At 36.0% G+C, this 12,703-nt stretch overlaps 1 protein-coding gene across 9 annotated transcripts in view; it reads left to right on the top strand.

The window, feature by feature from the left end:
• The window catches only part of ICE2 (interactor of little elongation complex ELL subunit 2), an 89,135-nt gene that overhangs the window by 30,582 nt on the left and 45,850 nt on the right, over positions 1–12,703 (top strand). For all 9 annotated transcript variants that reach the window (XR_014326072.1, XR_014326073.1, XR_014326074.1 and 6 more), the window contains 3 exons: positions 4,340–5,336; positions 6,042–6,217; positions 11,091–11,220. Coding sequence is in view for 2 of the 9 variants with exons in the window: in XM_082835554.1 (XP_082691680.1) it covers positions 4,340–5,336; positions 6,042–6,217; positions 11,091–11,220 (1,303 nt within the window). In the remaining 7 variants the exon portion in view is untranslated. The remainder of the gene's footprint in view (positions 1–4,339; positions 5,337–6,041; positions 6,218–11,090; positions 11,221–12,703) is intronic.

The following is a 12,703-nucleotide window of genomic DNA, read 5'->3' as shown; positions in this document are numbered from 1 at the left end:
TAAGAAAGCTATCCTGGCACACTCTCACACAGGATTGTCCTCCTGCAGAAGCAGGTGTGCCCATCTCAATTAAACATGAGAAACAGAAGACGATTGTTGATGGAAATTCTTACAAAGTTATTAGAGGAAGAAAAGATAATTGCTATAACATTTTTACAGTCGAATGAAGAGAGATGTACCCACAGAACAGATGAAAACTAATGTGTTCATCCTTTGCCCTAGAAATCTCACTTCTAGAAATGTAGCTCAGAAGTACACTAGGAAAAGAATAAAATATTTGTGCAGGGTATTCACCGCAACTATAGGTATTCATTAGAAACAGTCGTCATGTCCCTTAATAGGGTATTTATTAAATAAACTGTACATCTTCAATAGCATACTATGCAACTATTACAGGCATACCTTGTTTTATCGTACATTGCTTTATTGCACTTCAAAGATGCTGCGTTTTTTACAAATGGAAGGCTTGTGGTAAACCTGCATCAAGCAAGTCCATCATCGTCCTTTTTCCAACAGCATTTGCTCACTTCATGTCACTGTGTCACATTTTGGTAATTCTTGCAGTATTTCAGACTTAATCATATTTGTTAATGGTGATCTGTGATCATTGATTTTTTTTTTTTTTTTTTTTTTGTGCGGTACGCGGGCCTCTCACTGTTGTGGCCTCTCCCTTTGCGGAGCACAGGCTCTGGACGCACAGGCTCAGCGGCCGTGGCTCACGGGCCCAGCCGCTCTGCGGCATGTGGGATCCTCCCAGACCGGGGCACGAACCCATGTCCCCTGCATCGGCAGGCGGACTCTCAACCACTGCGCCACCAGGGAAGCCCAATCATTGATTTTTTGATGTTACTATTACAACTTGCTGAAGGCTCAGAAGATGGTTAGTGCTTTTTAGCAGTAAAGTATTTTTCTTAAGACATGTACATTTTTAAAGACATAATGCTATTGCACACTTAATAGATTATAGTGTAAACATATCTTTATATGTACTGGGGAACCAAAAAAATTTGTGTGACTCACTTTTTTGTACTATTCGCTTTATTGTTGTGGTTTGGAACCAAACATACAATGTCTCCAAGGTATGCCTATAAAAAGAATAAGAAAGCTCTAGGTATGCAACTGTAGTGTGATATCCAAGATATACTGTTTAAGTGAAAATCGTCACTCAGAGAATTAAGTGTCTATACATCCTTAAAGATTTATATCCTAAGTTCAAAAAGAATTGCCAAATATCTTAAACTGCATTTAGTAATCATATTATTAGTAATGATATTGCTGTTGTTATTTTGAACACATTAGATAGTATGATAAACAAATAAGTACTTATATTTGTATTAGAAACCAAGAATTTTAGCTTAAGAAATACAAATGGCAATCAAAGGACTTAAGTAAAAACCTTATAAAAGTATTGGAATTATATAAAAAAGATGCCAGTGCCAACTTGAAGGGTTTCCCATTGGCCAGAGTGTGTCAGTTTGACCATGACAAAGAATAACTGATAGTTAAAATCCATGAATTCATAATAATATCTTTTTAAAAAAGTATTAGTCACCTTTGGAGGGTGCTAGTGTATCAAGTCATTATTCTGAAAACTGATTTTTGAAAATTCAAGTATTTGTCTTACTTTTCCAGTACAAACTGTATTTCAGGTAATGATGAAATACGACTGTTACCATTTTGCAGTTCCTAATGAAATAGTGAATCTAGGCAGTGATCATCATCAATGACTGCTAAAAGCATTAGAAGATTAACAAGGAATTTTAATGGGTAGATTAGTTTGTTGACCCTTGATGAATCAACAGAACTGTTGTAATATCACAAGAAGAAAGATAAGCAGATGACATTAGCCTCCTGATTGAAGTGGGAAGTACACAGTACCACATAAACATGTTCAGATTTTTTTAAATGTGCCTGAATCTGATCAAGCTACTAGATCATTTTAATAGGAAATGTAGGGGAAGAGTGTGTTAAACGATATCATGGGGATGCAAAATCCAGAATATGGAAAATTTTATAGGATAACTCATCTAGTTTCTTCTACAAATACCTGGTGGATATGGGAGTTGGCAGAGTATGGGGGAGAGGCATTTGAGAAATAAATTTGAGAGACATCACCCAAATGCAGTGTAGGGATCTTGGTTGGATCCTGATTCCAATAAACAATTGTAAAAAGAAATTGATCAGACTAGGAAATTTTAACAGTGATTAGATATTTCCAGCCATTAAGGGAGTGTTAATTTATTGATACAATTAATGTTTTACCGAAGAATCTTTTTATAACCACATACTAAAATATTTACAGATAAACTGCTGTTTTTATCCAAATTTGTCAGAGGTTGAGAACATTGTTTTTCAATTCATTAATTTTGGTTTTATATTTATGAAATCCCTTCATTTTATTATTGTGATTATATTATTCTTTTCCTGTTTCTTGAAAAGGCTATGAATGATGCTTCAGATTTTTAATGTCCAGTGTTCTCATTTTTATTGCTTTTTAAGTATTCTGTAATTATCATTTTAATTTCTTCTTTTATACAATAATTTGGAGAGTTTTTAAATTTCCAAGTTCTTGGGTTTATTATTGTTTGTTTACTTTTTTCTTAATGGTTTCTAATTTTATTTTCTTCTAAACAGAGAGTCAGACCTTAACAGATTCTGCTTTATACTATATTGATGTTTTCTTTGTGTATTAATTTATAGTCCATCTTTGGAAATGCCCCTTCGATCCTTGGGAGGGAAAAGGTATATCTTTGCAGTCTATATGTATGTTTTCAGTCATTCATGTATCTGTTTCAGTCATTAAATATTATTCATACTTTCTACATCCTTATATTTACTAAGAGACAGTGTATCAGTGACCAAGTACAGTTCTGTTTCTGTCAAATTTTCCTTTTATTTTTCAGTTTTGACAATTTTGATGTTGTTATTTGACATGTCACAGTTCATTATCTATTCATCATGGATTGCATCTTTTTCAACATAGGATTCCTTTTTCTATCTAATGCTTTTTGCATTGACTTCTGTCTAACACTTAATATTGCTAGTCCTTCTTTCTTTATTTCTTGGTGTCATGTCCCATTGTTTTGTTTTGAACCTTTTTGTGTAAGAATGCCTCATGTAAACAGAGTATAGTTTAATTTTATTTTTTGACTAAATATGGTAGTCTTTTTATTTTAGCAAGTGCTACCATTTGCTGAGAAACTGCTTACTATGTACAAGGACTATGCGAAGAAACTTTCTATATATAATTTCTCATTTAATCCTTAGAATAAACCCAAGAGGATAACCCTATTATCCTTATTTCAGAGATGAGGAAATTGAGTTTCAGAGAGGTAAAGTAATTTACCCAGGTAGATCTTTCTTACTCACTACCTGAGGCTGTCAGAATATTTTTCTCTCAAATCCTAAACTGTAATCCTATTCCATGGTATTTATCTAAAGTGCTCTGCCAGACTGAGGAGAGATGTTGCTACCTAGGGAGAAGATAATTTATTCCTGAATAAATTAGAACTGTCTGTAGTTCTTCTATTACCCAAACAGTACATGAAAAACTATAACCTCAGTGGCTTCATGCCCCAGAAAACAATAAAACCACTTCCTATCCATTTCTCCTCTTATTACTGAGAGTTGTTTTCCCTGAGTAGATGTATAAAGAAAGTCACTGATTGATATGAGAGGCTGTTGACACTTCCCCAGTTGCATTAGAGAGCAGCTTCCTTACCGTGGCGAAGACGCTTTCCTCCTGGTCAGCTAAGTCTCTGCAAGAGTGTATAAAGTGGGTATGAATGAAGATCTTTTGCCTTCCTATTTGGCCTAACATTTCTTCTTTGTGGTCCTGTCTGTTTTTTTTTTTTGCGGTACACGGGCCTCTCACTGTTGTGGCCTCTCCCGTTGCGGAGCACAGGCTCCGGATGCGCAGGCTCAGCGGCCATGGCTCACGGGCCCAGCCGCTCCGCAGCATGTGGAATCTTCCCGGACTGGGGCACAAACCCATGTCCCCTTCATCGACAGGCGGACTGTCACCCACTGCGCCACCAGGGAAGCCCCTGTCTGTTTTTGATTAGTGGAAATACCTCTTGAGATGTGGTAGTTCACAAGTATTCCCCATTTCCTGTGGTATTGCAACTTGGCAAATTTTTCTGTGTTTCATCAACATTTCAATGGGAAGGTAAGGTTAAATAAATTAGGTGCTAGTAGTTTGTCAAAGCAAGAACCTTTCAAAGCCATTAGACTTTTCTTTCTACTTTTAAAGAGTATGAACTGTGTTTGTGATGGGACATTGATGGGTGAGGGGCGGCCTGGAATTTTTGCTAATAGTTTGCCAATATATTTTCTTAAGATGTCTTATGAAGTTAATGAGTGCCGAAAAATTGAGACCCATGAAAACTTGGATCTGGATTTTGATGATGACGTCACAGAACTTGAAACTTTTGGAGTAACCACCACCAAACCATCAAAGTCACCGAGTCCAGCAAGTACTTCCATAGTACCCAACGTGACAGATATGCCCACAGCCCCCAGCATAGCAATCACATCTGAGGCACCAATTGCACCAGACATTACTGCTCATTCTAGAAGTATATCTCAGATTCTGATGGAACAGCTGCAGAAGGAGAAACAGCTGGTGACTGGTATGGACAATGGCCCTGAAGAGTGCAAAAACAAAGATGATCAGGGATTGATCCCCTGTGGTGAAAATGTATCAAATTCTGAGAAGTCTTTGGTACAAGATAGTGACTTGAAAACATCTGATGCCTTACACTTAGAAAGTTCTTCAGAAATTGAAACCTCTAATAAAAATGATATGGCTTCTGATACGGAGTGTGTTGATGAAAGAGTGAATGTTCCAGAGAACACAGACAATAATTCAAAGGAAAAGCATGTTACATCAGAAGCAGCTAAAACTGAAGATGTAATTCTTTGCCATAGTGATACAGATGAAGACTGTTTAATCATTGATACAGAGTGTCAGAATAATAGTAATGGAAAGACTGCTGATACGGGTTCTAATTTAAGTTCTAAACCAGCTAACCTAAATTCTTCCTCAGGACAGGCTTCTGTAGGAAACCAGACTAATACTACTTGTAGTCCTGAAGAGTCATGTGTTTTAAAAAAACCTATCAAACGAGTGTATAAAAAATTTGATCCAGTTGGAGAAATTTTAAAAATGCAGGATGAACTCTTAAAACCAATTTCCAGAAAAATACCTGAAATGCCGTTGATGAATTCAGAAAATTCTAAACAACCTCCTAGTTCTGAGCAACCTTCTGCTACTTCAGATGCCTCTAGTTGGCCAAAATCTATATGGCCTTCTGTGTTTCAGAAGCCAAAAGGACGTACGTAAATATTTACAAAGAATTTTATATGAACTGTTTTGCTTGTTCCTTATCCTTAGGTTTTTCCCCCCCCCCTTTCCCCTACTTTCTCTTTGTTATAATATGTGTATGATCTTTATATAGTCATTGAGAGTTCATTTTCCAGTCTACTGATCAGTATTTCAGCTTTCAAAACCTTCACTCTAGCGACGTACCCACAGTTGTATGGATTTTTCTAACCTGTGTTTATCCAACATTTACGATGGCTGCTAAGCTATAGATAATGTGGTTTGCTGAACTGATGAAGGGAAAATCCAGCAAAAATAATGATAAATATTTATTAGTCTAAATTTACTTATTCTTGGTGTTTAGACTGTAGTTTTGTACTTTTTCATTTTGTGAAATAGATGTAAGGCTGCACCTCAACTCTGCCTCGATTATGAATAACACTACTTTTTTAAACTTTTTTTTTTCTTCATATGTTGTCTCACAGATTTATACTTTGCCTAGGGTTAGTGAAGGTAGTAGGTAAAAGGAAGAGAACCCTAAAGCTTTGATTTCAGCTCTTGCTGGAGTTCCAGTAAAAGTAAACAGAAATGGTAATAGTGTAATGGTCAACTCAGAGGAAACAGAAGGTTGATAGTTGAATTGTTTTATCTTGGATTATGATGGATAAAGAGCTAATGTATTTTAAAATAAAAATGACAAATATAATTATTTTTAAAGGATTGCCATATGAACTTCAGGACTATGTTGAAGATACATCAGAATATGTAGCTCCTCAGGAAGGAAATTTTGTTTACAAGCTATTTAGCCTACAAGACCTGTTGTTACTTGTGCGATGCAGTGTCCAGAGGATAGAGACCAGACCACGTTCTAAAAAACGGAAGAAAATCAGAAGAGTAAGTTGTTACCTGGGGAGTTAGGGTGTGGTAGCATAAGTAGATGATAAGCAAATATTTAACATGCCATTCTTATGAAGTTTAATTTTAAATTGTTGATCACTCTTAGAGTAGTTTTTTCAGGTTGAGTTATTTTAGTAAAATACTGAAAACACTTAAAGTGTTTAGTTCAATGTAATAGTCATGAGTGCCAATAACATTCTTGCATGGAATATATAAGCTTTGTGAAAAACGGCACCATTGTAGATATTGGCACCATTATAGATATGACCTAGACTGGCACGTATGTTCCAGCTTTCTCTGTGAATTTGGATTTCCTTTATGACATATTAGCCTCTTTATTTCTTACTTTGGGAATCTTTTTGAGTCATTTTAGAAGTTCACATTTTGAGAAGTGGGCTTTCATACACATTTGAAATGTCTTCCCAGGACTGTTAGAAAACCAAATGTCTTCCTTTCTTTTTCCCCTATTGTTTCTTTTGGGATTTGATATAAATATTTCCCTCAGTTAAAAAAGTTTTTGCTACAATTTGAGTAATTTGTTCTTTCGGCAGATTGCTATATTTGATATTTTAAGGTCTCTTTCAGATTAATTTGATTTTTGTGTGTGTAACCACTGAATTCAGGTAAATAAAGAGGAGCTTTTATGGTGTAATTGATTACGTAAGAAATAGTGAAGTCTCTTTAATTTTTTCTTAAGAGATTTTTTCAGTTGTATCTATTATATCATAGTTCATTTTTCCTTCCTTCCTCCCTCTTTCCTTTCTTCCTTCCCTCCTTTCTTCCTCCTTCCCTCCCTTTCTTCCTTTTTTTTAATTAAAAAAAATTTAATTTATTTATTTATTGGCCACACCGTGTGGCATGTGGGTTCTTAGTTCCCTGACCAGGGATCGAACCCACGCCCCCTGTATTGGAAGTGTGGAGTCTTAACCACTGGACCACCAGGGAAGTACGTTCCTTCCTTTTTTTAAATTTTTTTTCCTGGTACGCGGGCCTCTCACTGCTGTGGCCCTCCTGTTGCGGAGCACAGGCTCTGGACGTGCAGGCCCAGCGGCCATGGCTCATGGGCCCAGCCTCTCCGCGGCATGTGGGATCTTCCCGGACTGGGGCACGAACCCATGTCTCCTGCATCGGCAGGCGGACTCTCAACCACTGCGCCACCAGGGAAGCCCCATTCCTTCCTTTTTTGATGTCTCTGTTTCTTGCTATTTAACCTACCACCCAATAAGAATCCTCAGTGACCACTTTAGAATGTCAGTATTTTGGATTAGGGAACAGGTGACTCAGGAACAGTGATGTTCCAGCATTGACCCTTATGGATCAAGTCCCTGACTACTACTTTACCATATTAAGGTATAACTGGAAAAAAATTTTTAAAAGAAGAAGAAGAAAAGAAGAAGAAGTGCCAACCTTTCTGAGCTGCTAATAGCAATAGTGTGAGGGTCTATCATGAAAAACCTCTAAGGCTAACCCATCAGGATCAAGGATGTATACGTTGTCCACCAAAATCCAATGGACCTAGTGGATCTTTTGCTTGATGATACTTTTGTTCTTAGAAGGAAGACTGTGAATAAAATTTTAAATTTCTAATTCTCGTAATTTGGTATTTCATCACTGGTTCAGACTTGAAATTATAGAAACCAACTGGTTTTGAATTAAATATATGGGGGAGTGTTTTTTTATAAGAGAATGTCAGGAATGATGAAATGCTATAGGTCTGATTTTAGTCTCCTCCTAGATAAATACAAATATTCCCTGTATTAAAAGATTTTACTTTATTTGCTGATTTTTTCCTGTCTCATCTGTATTTAATGGCCATAGCATGCGTATCTTGAATACATATAGTGTCAGTGCTATGGACTGTATTTTCAAGGTTTTATTTCATTAATTCATATTTGCTATCTGATTTATTTGGGGACTAACCTCATTTCTTTCATTTTCTACTCTGTGAGCCCATACCACTCTGTATTGATGTGCCAGCTTACAGCACTTAGAAATTATTGATGGCCAGGATGTCTTAAGTAAGAATAGCCTAGGGATAGTTTTGGACACTGGTTTAATTGTTGAAAGAGACAACCTGTTAAGGACATTGTCATTCACTTGACTAAAGTGAAATTTGTAAATATTAAGATAAAACCTTACAGGAGAGAATTCACTCTTCATCAAAATATATCAAAAAAGTCAAGCCCCAAAGATTAGCTAAATAGGAGCCTTCTATTTCTGACATGTCAAACCTGGAGTAAAATTTTAAAATTTTCAGTGAATGCTTATCATATTATACCTATCATTATATGTAATAGTTTGGTACACGTGGTTTAAATTCCTTTGTAGAATTTATTCCCTTTGGAATCATCTCCTCTTCATCTCTGTTTCTTTCAAATGTTTTATTCCGTAGATGCTCAATAAATAGGTATTGAATAAATGAGAAAAACTGAGGCGTGAGGAGAGAGGAGGGTGTTGTTAAGGAAGGGAAGTTGAGGCACTAGCTGAGAAATTTTGAAGGTAGTGTTTAAACTCTAGTTAGGTAAGAATGCATGTTCATTAACATTTCCTTCTTAAAAACCAACTTGTTTAGGTAAAGCTTTAAAATACTCGGAAGTCTCTTCAACCTCTGCTCTGCAAGAACCTCATCTCTTCTTTTTTTCCTTTGGTTCTTCAATTCTGTGTTATTGTAGCTGAGATTTTACTTTCCAATATCATTTATCCCTTCTCATCAAAATTCTGCTTAATAAGAGCTACATGACAGAGGAGAACTTAAAGCAGCAGCCAGTCTCAAATGATGGCATGAAATAAAGAGGGCTAATTTGGAACACAAGATGAAGCTAGAACTTACTGAGTTCTACATATAATTATGACATCCAGACCACGTACCTTTGAATGATTTAATATTATGTTATCGTCTGTCTCTGTTAACCAAATTTCCTAAGAGTTATATTCTAAAGTGACTCAAAAATTTAGATCCAGTTATATTAAAGTTTATATTGGCATTCTTGGGCCAGAAAAAAAGGATCCTGAAGGTGCTTGAATATTAGGAAAGAACAGAATGTACCTATTGGGATTACTGACAGGATACTAGCTTTGAAATATTTATTTAGGAATGTATGTAAACGTTTGGAAGGTTTATGTAAGAAATTGGAAGACAGAGAACCAAAAGAAACTTTCATTTAGAATAGGAGTGACCAATAAGGGATAAAGGAAATAGTAAATTTAATTTTTATAATTTGAAAACTTTGTACTTAAAGTTTCACTTTAATTTTGGAATACTGAGATCAAATATTCAGACTTTTCTTTCCCTTGGTTTCCTGGAGATGGCAGTAGAATACATATGGAAATTAATACCAGGTTCAGGATTTAGTTTTATAGATATGACAGTATTATCAAAGAAAATCCCCCAGAGTACTTTCTTCAGAAAGAGTAATATTTTTTAATTTGAAAAGAAATCTTGAATTAATTCTATTACCTGTTCATGATCCAAAAGGGGATCTTCTTTATCAATTATTCTTTTTCTGACTCTGCTGTAAACTGGTTCTCTCTCCTTGAGCAAATATCTTAGCCCTCTGGGCCTTCATTTCTTTATCTCTGGCTTCTATTGGCAACTATAAGCAGCCATAAATGCAGATTACCAGTTGCTGAAAAATTATTATACAATTAAGTGCTTTTAGCAATGAAATTACCCTATTCATAATTTTTTTTTTTTTTTTAAATTAAGAAGACACTGTAGGGACCTTACTACTCAAAGTTTGGCCCCTGGAACAACAACTTATTAAACATGTAAAGCCTTGTCTTTCACCTCAGATTCTGCATTTATTTTAAAATGGTTATTCACACACACTGAAATTTAAGAAGCACTGCTGTAGAGTTTTACTACATTCAAAGGTAATAATGAACCAAAGTTAATTGTTAACAGAAATTTTAGTGGATTTCAATTGTTCTTACCACCATTGTGCTAATAAGCCCACTAAATTTGCTACTTTATGAAAATCAGTAATTCTGAAACATTTATGAAATATTTTCAGGTGTAAAAGTGAAACACAGTATAATTTCAAAAGTACTAACCAGTTATATCACTTTAAGTTCCTTAAATCATGTGTTTCTCCTTCTGCAGCTGGAAGTGAAGAGACTGCTATTAAGATTAGAATTTTCTTTGACTGAAATGAGATAATATGAGCACAGTGAACATGACTAGCACTATGTTATTTTACAAGCATGTATTTCCTTACATATCCTCCTTAAGGCTAGTAGAGGGTATAGTCATTTTGCTTAATCTATTTAGTGTCCTGACCAATAAACGCTAAATGGCTAATTTGCCAGGTACTTAGTGTCTGGAATAAAGCCTTTTGTATTAATGAAGATAGCAACATTCACAGATATTAATGTAGGTGTTAGTGCTACATTCATAGAATGAAAACACAGTATTTAAGCCTGAGACAATGTGACTAATGCTTTAAAGGGGCAAAAAAATTCCTACTTTTTTTTACCCTCTTGAGAATTATTAGTATGTATTACAAGTCATGGCTTTCCAGCTTCTATCTTTGAACCTTGGGCCATTATGTATCCGAGGCTTTGTTCCAAGGATTCTGTCAGTCATGTTCTGTGACAGAAATAAAATATGTGCATGTGTGGAGAGGTATGTTGATTTTGGTTGTGGCGGGGGGGGGGGGCAGCCTCTGGTTCACGATCTCTTATTTATCCACCATTTGCCCACATCTACTAAGGGTTCTATCCATCTTTCTGTCTGAATCCTACTGTATTTGAAAGGATGAAATAAGATTACCTGAAAGTGTTTTGAAAGTGACAAAATTATATAGGCAAATGTATTTACTGTTAATAGTAAATTAATGGAGCTTTATAAGAGTATAACCTTGGATTGCAGCAATTTCCAGTTTACGTACTACCAAAAGTGGAGTATCAAGCTTGTTATGGAGTTGAAGCTCTGACTGAAAGTGAACTTTGTCGCTTATGGACTGAAAGTCTATTGCATTCCAACTGCTCATTTTATGTTGGTAAGTTATGCAAGAGGCTTTGCTCTCCTTTTTAATTCCCTTGTAAATATATACAGTTCAATTCATTCATAGATACTTCCATTCTGTACTTTTAATTTTCAGTTTTCTGATATATTAATATTTCTTTCTATTAAAACACCATTCCTACTCAAGAGTTAAATGGCAGGGTGGGAGTAGTGATTATCAAATGTTTTCTCTGTTACTCCCTTATTGTACATGAATGCCAATGTAATCATTGTATTTTTAAAATACTTATTTTATTTAGGAGTGTAACTAAAAATGTAGACATGTTTTGTAACAACTGTTTTTTAAAAGTACTATTTAATTGGCTTTAAAATAAATAAATAAATAAATATATATATATACACACACACATATATATATATATATATTTTTTTTTTTTTTTTTTTTTTTTTTGCGGTACGCGGGCCTCTCACTGTTGTGGCCTCTCCCGCTGCGGAGCACAGGCTCCGGACGCACAGGCCCAGTGCCTCATGCGGGATCTTCCCGGGCTGGGGCATGAACCCGCGTCCCCTGCATCGGCAGGCGGACTCCCAACCACTGCGCCGCCAGGGAAGCCCTAAAATACATATTTTGAAATTTTCTTAAAATTATAATGACATTGTTTTTTAAACCTCAAATATTACCTTGATGAAATAGTTTTTCACTTTGTTTCTGTTTTTGTTTTTTGTTGGGGGGGGTAGTTAGGCAGGTTCTTAATTTGTGTTGGCTGTGTTCATGTACAGTTAACATACTTCACATGAAGGATTACTTCATGCTAATCATTGTTGATACTGTTCTGTTTCATTTGAATGCCTAATCCTATGCTTCTCTATTCATCCCATACATCTCATGCCAGCTATCTCAAGCTACCCCTCCATGACGTAATTTCCTTCCTTTGAGCTCTCAACGCGCTCTTTTTTTTTTTTTTTACCACTTTTATGATTTGTTGCTTTCTACTTAATTGTTGGGTTTTTTTTTTTTCTTTTTTTGCGGTATGCGGGCCTCCCACCGCTGCAGCCTCCCCCGCCGCGGAGCACAGGCTCTGGACGTGCAGGCCCAGCGGTCACAGCTCACAGGCCCAGCCGATCTGTGGCACGCGGGATCCCCCCAGACCGGGGCACGAACCCCCGTCCCCTGCATCGGCAGGCAGACTCTCAACCACCGCGCCAATTAGGGAAGCCCTAATTGTTTTTTAAGCCTATCCTATCTTCCCCGTAGACAATAAGTAGTTTAAGGTCAGAGTCTGATGAAACTTTATGTTCTTATATTGCTTAGCATAATTCCTGGTATGCCATAAGTGTTATAAGTGTGCTTTTCTTGCTTAATCAAAAAAAGTTTACTCACTTGAAAACCTTTTCCATATTTTGGTTAATCAGTATTTTGTCTTCATATTTTGTGAGAGTGTTAATAAGATCATTGATTCACTCTCTTTACATAACCCAAAAAGGAAGTGGCTAATGTACTACTTGGTGGCCCTAGC

This window comes from Leucopleurus acutus (assembly GCF_964270905.1).
Source record: "Leucopleurus acutus genome assembly, chromosome: 1".
Classification (NCBI taxonomy): Eukaryota; Metazoa; Chordata; class Mammalia; order Artiodactyla; family Delphinidae; genus Leucopleurus; species Leucopleurus acutus.
Note: the sequence above shows the minus strand (reverse complement) of the source record. Positions and strands in the feature narration are given on the sequence as shown.